We start from the raw sequence: 9,988 nt of genomic DNA on the forward strand, positions 1-9,988 counted from the left end.
CTTTCCTTAATGGAAATTGGAATCTAATATTCCCTTCCTTCATATCAATAATTGCACCAATCGTTCTAAGGAAAGGTCTACCAAGAATAATAGGACATGAAGGATTGCAATCTATGTCAAGAACAATGAAATGTACAGGCACATAGTTCCTATTTGCAACAATAAGAACATCATTAATTCTTCCCATAGGTTTTTTAATAGTGGAATCCGCAAGGTGCAAGTTTAAAGAACAATCATCAAATTCACGGAATCCTAGCAAATCACACAAAGTTTTTGGAATCGTGGAAACACTAGCACCCAAATCACACAAAGCATAGCATTCATGATCTTTAATTTTAATTTTAATAGTAGGTTCCCACTCATCATAAAGTTTTCTAGGGATAGAAACTTCCAACTCAAGTTTTTCTTCATAAGATTGCATCAAAGCATCAACGATATGTTTAGTAAAAGCTTTATTTTGACTATAAACATGAGGAGAATTTAGCACGGATTGCAACAAGGAAATACAATCTATCAAAGAGCAATTATCATAATTAAATTCCTTGAAATACAAAATAGTGGGTTCATTGATATCTAAAGTTTTGACTTCTTCAATCCCACTTTTACCAAATTTCGTATCAAGATCTAAAAACTCCGAATTTTTGGGACGCCTTCTAGGTAAAGGTAACTCATCTCCAGTACCATCATTATCAAGATTCATATTGCAAAACAAAGATTTAATAGGAGACACATCAATAACTTTTAGATCTTCATCTTTATTCTCACAAAAATTAGAAGAACACGCTTTCACAAAGCAATCTTTCTTAGCACGCATCCTAGCGGTTCTTTCTTTGCACTCATCAATGGAAATTCTCATGGCTTTGAGAGACTCATTGATATAATGCTTAGGTGGAATAGATCTAAGTTTCAAAGAATCAACATCAAGAGAAATTCTATCAACGTTCCTAGCCAATTCATCAACCTTAAGCAATTTTTCTTCAAGCAAAGCATTGAAATTCTCTTGCGAATTCATAAACTCCTTAACACTACTCTCAAATTCAGAGGGCATCTTATTAAAATTTCCATAAGAATTGTCGTAGGAATTACCATAATTATTAGAGGAATTACTAGGGAACGGCCTAGGATTAAAGTTTCCCCTATACGCGTTGGTACCAAAATTATTCCTACCAACAAAATTCACATCCATAGATTCATTATTATTCTCAATCAAAGTAGACAAAGGCATATCGTTAGGATCAGAAGAAACACTTTTAGTAGCAAATAATTTCATAAGTTCATCCATCTTTCCACTCAAAACATTAATTTCTTCTATCGCATGCACTTTTTTATTAGTAGATCTTTCGGTGTGCCATTGAGAATAATTAACCATAATATTATCTAGGAGTTTAGTAGCTTCTCCTAAAGTGATTTCCATAAAAGTGCCTCCGGCGGCCGAATCTAAAAGATTTCTAGAAGCAAAATTCAATCCGGCATAAATTTTTTGTATAATCATCCAAAGATTCAAACCATGTGTACGGCAATTACGTATCATTAATTTCATCCTCTCCCAAGCTTGTGCGACATGTTCATGATCAAGTTGCTTAAAATTCATGATATCGTTTCTAAGAGAGATGATTTTAGCGGGAGGAAAATACTTAGAGATAAAAGCATCTTTCCACTTATTCCATGAATCAATACTATTTTTAGGCAAAGACGAAAACCAAGATTTAGCACGATCTCTAAGCGAAAAAGGAAATAGCTTCAATTTAACAATATCATTGTCCACATCTTTCTTCTTTTGCATATCACACAAATCAACGAAGCTATTTAGATGGGTAGCGGCATCTTCACTAGGAAGGCCGGCGAATTGATCTTTCATGACAAGATTCAACAAAGCAGCATTAATTTCACAAGATTCAGCATCGGTAAGAGGAGCAATCGGAGTGCTAAGAAAATCATTGTTGTTGGTATTGGTAAGTCACACAATTTAGTATTATCTTGAGACATCATGACAAGCAAGCAATCCAACACACAAGCAAACAAGAAGCAAGTGAAAAGAGGCGAACGGAAAAAGAGGGCGAATAAAACGGCAAGGGTGAAGTGGGGGAGAGGAAAACGAGAGGCAAATGGCAAATAATGTAATGCGAGGGATAAGAGCTTGTGATGGGTACTTGGTATGTCTTGACTTGTGCGTAGACTCCCCGGCAACGGCGCCAGAAATCCTTCTTGCTACCTCCTGAGCACTGCGTTGGTTTTCCCTTGAAGAGGAAAGGGTGATGCACTAAAGTAGCGTAAGTATTTCCCTCAGTTTTTTAGAACCAAGGTATCAATCCAGTAGGAGACCACGCGCGAGTCCCACACACCTACACAAACAAATAAGAACCTCGCAACCAACGCGATAAAGGGGTTGTCAATCCCTTCACGGTCACTTACGAGAGTGAGATCTGATAGATATGATAAGATAATATTTTTGGTATTTTTATGATAAAGAGTAAAAGTAAAGATTGCAAAAATAAACGGTGCCAGAAATAACTAAGTGTTTGGAAGATTAATATGATGGAAAATAGACCCGGGGGCCATAGGTTTCACTAGTGGCTTCTCTCAAGATAGCATAAGTATTACAGTGGGTAAATGAATTACTGTCGAGCAATTGATAGAATTGAGCATAGTTATGAGAATATCTAGGTATGATCATGTATATAGGCATCACGTCTGTGATAAGTAGACTGAAACGATTTTGCATCTACTACTATTACTCCACACAGCGACCGCTATCCAGCATGCATCTAGAGTATTAAGTTCATAAGAACAGAGTAATGCTTTAAGTAAGATGACATGATGTAGAGGGATAAACTCATGCAATATGATATAAACCCCATCTTGTTATCCTCGATGGCAATAATACAATACGTGCCTTGCTGCCCCTGCTGTCACTAGGAAAGGACACCGCAAGATTGAACCCAAAGCTAAGCACTTCTCCCATTGCAAGAAAGATCAATCCAGTAGGCCAAACCAAACTGATAATTCGAAGAGACTTGCAAAGATAACCAATCATACATAAAAGAATTCAGAGGAGATCCAAATATTGTTCATAGATAAACTTGATCATAAACCCACAATTCATCGGATCTTGACAAACACACCGCAAAATAAGATTACATCGAATAGATCTCCAAGAAGATCGAGGAGAACTTTGTATTGAGATCCAAAGAGAGAGAGAAGAAGCCATCTAGCTAATAACTATGGACCCGAAGGTCTGAGGTAAACTACTCACACATCATCGGAGAGGCTATGGTGTTGATGTAGAAGCCCTCCGTGATCAATGCCCCCTCCGGCGGAGCACCGGAAAAGGCCCCAAGATGGGATCTCACGGGTACAGAAGGTTGCGGCGGTGGAAATAGGGTTTTGGCTCCGCATATGATGTTTCCAGGGTACATGGGTATATATAGGAGGAAGAAGTACGTCGGTGGAGCAACGAGGGGCCCACGAGGGTGGAGGGCGCGCCTGGGGGGTAGGCGCGCCCCCTGCCTCGTGCCTTCCTTGTTGATTACTTTACGTAGTCCTCTGGATCACGTTTGTTCCGAAAATCACGTTCCCGAAGGTTTCATTACGTTTGGACTCCGTTTGATATCCTTTTCCTTCGAAACACTGAAATAGGCAAAAAACAGCAATTTGGGCTGGGCCTCCGGTTAATAGGTTAGTCCCAAAAATAATATAAAAGTGTATAATAAATCCCAATAAACATCTAAAACAGAATATAATATAGCATGGAACAATCAAAAATTATAGATACGTTGGAGACGTATCACCGAGGTGTGTAACCGTGGAGGGGGGCACCGCACACGGCTAAGAGAAACTTTGATGTGCCTTTAGGGTGCCCCCCTCCCACGTATATAAAGGGGGGAGGGAGGAGGCCGGCCGGCCCTAGGGGGCGCGCCCAAGGAGGGGAGTCCTACTAGGACTCCAAGTCCTAGTAGGATTCCACCAAGAGGGAGAGAGGGGGAAGGAAGGAGAGGGAGAGGGAGTAGGAAAGGGGAGCGCCGCCCCCTTTCCTTGTCCTATTCGGACTCCAAGGGGGGGAGCGTGCGGCCTGCCCTGGCTACCCTCCTCTCTCTCCAATAGGGCCCATGGTGGCCCATTAGTTCCTCCGGGGGGTTCCGGTAACCCCTCCGGCACTCCGGTTTTACCCGAAACTATCCGGAAAACTTCCGGTGTCCGAATAACATGGTCCAATATATCAATCTTTATGTCTCGACCATTTCGAGACTCCTTGCCATGTCTGTGATCTCATCCGGGACTCCGAACAACCTTCGGTATATCAAATCACATAACTCATAATACAAATCGTCATTAAACGTTAAGCGTGCGGACCCTACGGGTTCGAGAACTATGTAGACATGACCGAGACACATCTCCGGCCAATAACCAATAGCGGAAGCTGGATGCTCATATTGGCTCCTACATATTCTACAAAGATCTTTATCGGTCAAACCGCATAACAACATACATTGTTCCCTTTGTCATTGGTATGTTACTTGCCCAAGATTCGATTGTCGGTATCATCATACCTAGTTCAATCTCGTTTACTGGCAAGTCTCTTTACAAGTTCCGTAATGCATCATCTCGTGACTAACTCATTAGTCACATTGCTTGCAAGGCTTATAGTGATGAGCATTACCGAGAGGGCCCAGAGATACCTCTCCGAAACACGGAGTGACAAATCCTAATATTGATCTATGCCAACTCAACAAACACCATCGGAGACACCTGTAGACCATCTTTACAATCACCCAGTTACGTTGTGACGTTTGATAGCACACTAAGTGTTCCTCCGGTATTCGGGAGTTGCATAATCTCATAGTCATAGGAACATGTATAAGTCATGAAGAAAGCAATAGCAATAAACTAAATGATCATAGTGCTAAGCTAACGAATGGGTCTTGTCCATCACATCATTCTCTAATGATGTGATCCCGTTCATCAAATGACAACTCATGTCTATGGCTAGGAAACTTAACCATCTTTGATTAACGAGCTAGTCAAGTAGAGGCATACTAGGGACACTTTGTTTTGTCTATGTATTCACACATGTATCAAGTTTCCGGTTAATACAATTCTAGCATGAATAATAAATATATATCATGATATAAGGAAATAAAATAATAACTTTATTTTTGCCTCTAGGGCATATTTCCTTCACTTAGCACGGACCACATCTTGCCAAAGACCTTGTTGCTTTTCAAGTTTCCACTCCCACTTGGTGAGTAAGCTAATATTCTGTTTATGGAGATTTTTCACTCCTAGGCCTCCTTTATTTTTGGATCTACATATCCTGGTCCATTTCACCAGGTGGTATCTCTTACGACCATTGTTCTCTTGCCAAAAGAACCTTTTTTATGCTTATCCAGTTGTTCAATGACCATTTTAGGAAGCAGAAACATAGACATGTAGTAGTATATAATGCTAGTAAGGGATGAGTTGAGAAGGGTCGGCCTCTCCCCTGAGGATGCCACATTACCAATCCAGGATTCGCAACATTTGAGAAATTTATCATCTACAAAGATCCGGTCAAGGGCACGAAGAGTGGAGTAGCTCACAGGCACCCCGAGGTATTTCATAGGGAAATGTCCAATCTGGCAATTGAATAGGTCCGAGTAGAAGGTTAGCAGATCACCCCCCCCCCCACACACACACACACACACATAACACTTCACTCTTAAGGAAGTTTATTTTTAGCCCAGAGATGAGCTCGAAGACATATATGACAAGTTTTAGATTGATCGCCGCATCCTTATCATGCTCAAAGCAGATCGCCGTGTCATCGGCATATTGAAGTATGGCTACCCCTCCATCAATCAGATCTGGGCAAGGCCAGTTAGCAATCCTTCTTTTTGTGAATTAAGGACCATTTTAGATAGAGCTTCTACTGCCAAGTTAAAAAGGAAAGGAGAGTGTGGGTCGCTTTGACGGGCCCCTTTGTGGCTTTGAAAATAGGGACCAGTTTCATTATTAGGTTTGATGCTAACTGTCCCATTATTTAGGACCTTTTGAGCCCAACCACACCACTTAGAACAGAATCCCCTGTTTTTGTGGCATTCAAGAAGGAAATCCGAATTGATTTTATCATAAGCTTTTTCAAAATCTAGCTTAAGCACCACTCCAACTTTTTCCTTGCGATGGGTGTGGTGAAGAACCTCATGTAAGGTGAGGATGCCATCCATGATGTTTCTAGGCTTAATAAATGCATTTTGATGCTTGCTAATGAGCTTATCCAAGAAAACAACCACTCTATTATCCAAAACTTTGGTGAGTAGTTTGTAGGGACATCGCAGGAGGCAGATGGGTCTGTATTGCTAAATATTTTTAGCTCCACTCATTTTAGGAATAAGAGTGATTACCCCGTAGTTGAGATGGACAACGTCCAAGGTGTTGTTTTGAAAGGCATAAAAAATATAAGAGGTCCACTTTAACAAAATCCCAGCTGTGTTTATAGAATTCATCTGTTAAAATAAGTGTCGTGGTTTTAGTTCAAAATAGATAGATAGATAGATAGATAGCTTTAGAGCTGCTGTTAGGCTATCTAGGATTCATCTGTATGTGTTTCATATTCAATTTCCCCACGTGACAAAATATAGGGGGGGAAATCAGCTGGTTAAAATCACTCACTCTCTCCATCCACGTCGACCTCCTAGTGTTGTTATCCGATAAGTGCTACAACATGGATAGATTTTCTACATATACGATATCTGTTGTTATCCACTCGCCAGTATAAATGCAATAATGCTACATATACAATATTTTTTTTACAGATTAAAATCTACGGAGGTGACGTGGGGCACCCCATGGCCGGTTTTCAATCAAGGACCAATAAAAATAGGACATATCAGCCTGTAGATTAACTCTGTAAGAAAATCTAGCATTTTTGGGATAAATGAGCCTCAGACTTCTGGGCACGGTACGATGGTGTGACGGGTATTCCAACATGCTCCATTCGCTCTCAAAGTTGGCCTCCATCTATCTTTCTTACCGTTTCTCGGCGTGACAAATTTAAATTTGCACGAGAAATGGGTACCCATCAAAGAGAGATGCCGGGCGTGAGATTGACATTTGAGGCTGGAATCGCAAGCTCGATCCATCCCCGTCGTCGTCATGCCATCATTGCAAATCGTTAACCCAGCACGTGCTGCATTGTTCACCATGATATAATGGGCCCGGGAGGAGGCGATTTCTGTGCAGCAGACAACACAGTGCCACAACGTGCGTGCTCTCGTCGACCTCTGGCCATGGGTGCTCTTCGGCGTCACCAGTGCCTCATTGCCGCATTCGTGCTCGCCGGGCTACTCCTCGTCCAGGCCGAGGCGCGCGGGGTGACGAGCGCGTACCGGCGGAGGCTGGAGGCGGCGGAGGACATGCCGCTGGACGCCGATGTCTTCGCCGTGCCGCCCGGGCACAACGCGCCCCAGCAGGTGCACGTCACGCTGGGCGACCAGGCCGGCACGGCCATGACGGTGTCGTGGGTGACGGTCGACGAGGTCGGCAACAGCACCGTCATGTACGGCCGCGCCATGGGCAGGCTCGACATGGCGGCCGAGGGCACGCACACGCGCTACAAGTACCACAACTATACCTCCGGGTTCATCCACCACTGCACGCTCACCAGCCTCGAGGTGAATTCACTCACAGACATACACACTGCAACTCACTAGTCACAGCTGAATTGCGCTTAAATAAAATAACCTTTTTTACACATGATAGAGAATACCTCGAGCGTAGGATTGGTTGATGAAATTTTGGGTTGATAACATGAAAACCAGAATAAAAATATGTATAACTTATTATGTTTAATTATTTATAATTGCGATAATGTTAATTACTGAATATAAGTAGAATAATTGAATGAAAATATTTTTTCGTGCGTGGTTCAATGTTTTTTTTTGTGGGGAGCATGGTTGAATGTTGTGGTGGGTATTTTTTTCATATATAATTGCTTGTTAAGGTGTGCTTTATCTCTTTCATAGTTGTATGAAGAGGTTACATGTTAAGTGTGGCATTTCTGCTCCCGAGCTCATCTGCACCCCCTCTGACGAAAAAAATCAAAATAGATACTAAAAAATAAAAAAATCCATTTTTTTGTGTGTGGTAGATAAGTTTATGCGTGAGGTGCGCTCCAGGTTTCAACTCATTTGGACATCTGAGCAACTCTCAGCAAAAAAGACAAATTCAGGGTCTGTAAAAAAATTTACTGTTCACATACTGTTCTGACCCAATTTGTTTTTTTTTCTGAGAGCTGCTCAGCTGTCCAAATAAGTTGAAATTTGGAGCGAACCTCACGCACAAAATTTTCTATCACACAAAAAAATTAGATTTTTTTTGAATTTTTCTGACCGGGTGCAGAGAAGCCTGAGCATCGAATTGGGTTTTCGTTACATGTTTGCATATTGAGATAAGTAAGTCAGTGGGGTGACTCTATTAGATATATAGAATTCAAGTGGCCTTTACGAGTTTTTTTTATAGAAACTTGCGTTAATTAATTTGCAGCATGGCACCAAGTACTACTACGCCATGGGCTTCGGCCACACAGTGCGGACCTTCTGGTTCACCACCCCTCCCAAGCCCGGCCCGGACGTACCCTTCCGGCTGGGCCTCATCGGCGACCTGGGCCAGACGTCCGATTCCAACAGCACACTGACGCACTACGAGGCTACCGGCGGCGACGCCGTGCTCTTCATGGGCGACCTCTCCTACGCCGACAAGCACCCCCTCCACGACAACAATCGTTGGGACACGTGGGGCCGCTTCTCTGAGCGCAGTGTCGCCTACCAGCCATGGATCTGGGTCACCGGCAACCACGAGGTCGACTACGCCCCGGAGCTCGTAAGTTAATCCATTGATTCAATTACATCGACCATCTGTATGTTCTTGTTGATTGATATGTGGATTATAATTCACACAGTCTTGACATGGTCGTTGTATGCGTGCATGGTTGAAGGGCGAGACGACGCCGTTCAAGCCATTCACCCATCGGTACCCGACGCCGCACCGGTCGAGCGGCTCGCCGGAGCCCTATTGGTACTCGGTGAAGCTCGCGTCCGCGCACATCATCATACTGTCCTCCTACTCCGCGTTCGGCAAGTACACGCCGCAGTACAAGTGGCTGGAGGCGGAGCTGAAGCGCGTGAACCGGAGCGAGACGCCATGGCTGATCCTGGCGTCGCACTCGCCGTGGTACAACAGCTACAACTTCCACTACATGGAGGGCGAGCCGATGCGTGTGCAGTTCGAGCAGTGGGCCGTCGACGCCAGGGTCGACCTCGTCTTCGCCGGGCACGTGCACGCGTATGAGCGCAGCCACCGGGTGTCCAACATCAAGTACAACATCACAGACGGGAGGTGCAAGCCGGTGCGGGACCGCCGCGCGCCTGTGTACATGACCATCGGCGACGGCGGCAACATCGAGGGGCTTGCCGACAGCATGACGGAGCCACAACCGAGCTACTCGGCGTTCCGGGAGGCCAGCTTTGGGCATGCCGTGCTGGACATCAAGAACCGCACGCACGCCTACTACGCCTGGTACCGCAACGCCGATGGTGCCAAGGTCCCCGCCGACACCGTGTGGTTCACCAACCGTTACTACATGCCCAACCACGACGACTCTCGTTGATTCGTTCTCAAGTAATCAAGCATATTATTACTTACTGATAATAAGGCTGATGAATTGTTGCCATATATGTATGTGTGTATTTACTTTCAAAAAAATGATGTATAAACAACTCCTAATTCATATGGTTGAATAAAGCTATGAGTTTCTTGTGAAAGAAGTTTTAAGGTGCTACTCCCAAATAATGTGACCTACTTGTTTTCGGCAATCTAATTGCTAGTATCCGCTATTATGTCTTAGAAGGTAAGAGGATGTCAACAACTTTATGAGGTTAATACGGGCTTTTCTCTCATTGCAAATGGTGTGTGCATTTTGCATCGCTATTTTGTAAGATAATTTGCTCTTTAATCA

The 9,988-nt window shown here is 43.5% G+C and overlaps 1 protein-coding gene across 1 annotated transcript; it reads left to right on the plus strand.

Annotated features, from left to right (window-relative positions):
• Positions 1-7,225: 7,225 nt before the first annotated feature.
• On the plus strand, positions 7,226-9,655 carry LOC123141998 (purple acid phosphatase 2). The gene is made up of 3 exons (XM_044561036.1): positions 7,226-7,646; positions 8,518-8,853; positions 8,969-9,655. The coding sequence occupies exons 1-3, from the start codon at positions 7,263-7,265 to the stop codon at positions 9,638-9,640; spliced, it is 1,392 nt and encodes a 463-aa protein (XP_044416971.1). The 5' UTR covers positions 7,226-7,262; the 3' UTR covers positions 9,641-9,655.
• The last annotated feature ends 333 nt before the right edge of the window (positions 9,656-9,988 follow it).

The sequence above is a fragment of the Triticum aestivum genome, chromosome 6D (assembly GCF_018294505.1).
Source record: "Triticum aestivum cultivar Chinese Spring chromosome 6D, IWGSC CS RefSeq v2.1, whole genome shotgun sequence".
NCBI classification, from domain to species: domain Eukaryota; kingdom Viridiplantae; phylum Streptophyta; class Magnoliopsida; order Poales; family Poaceae; genus Triticum; species Triticum aestivum.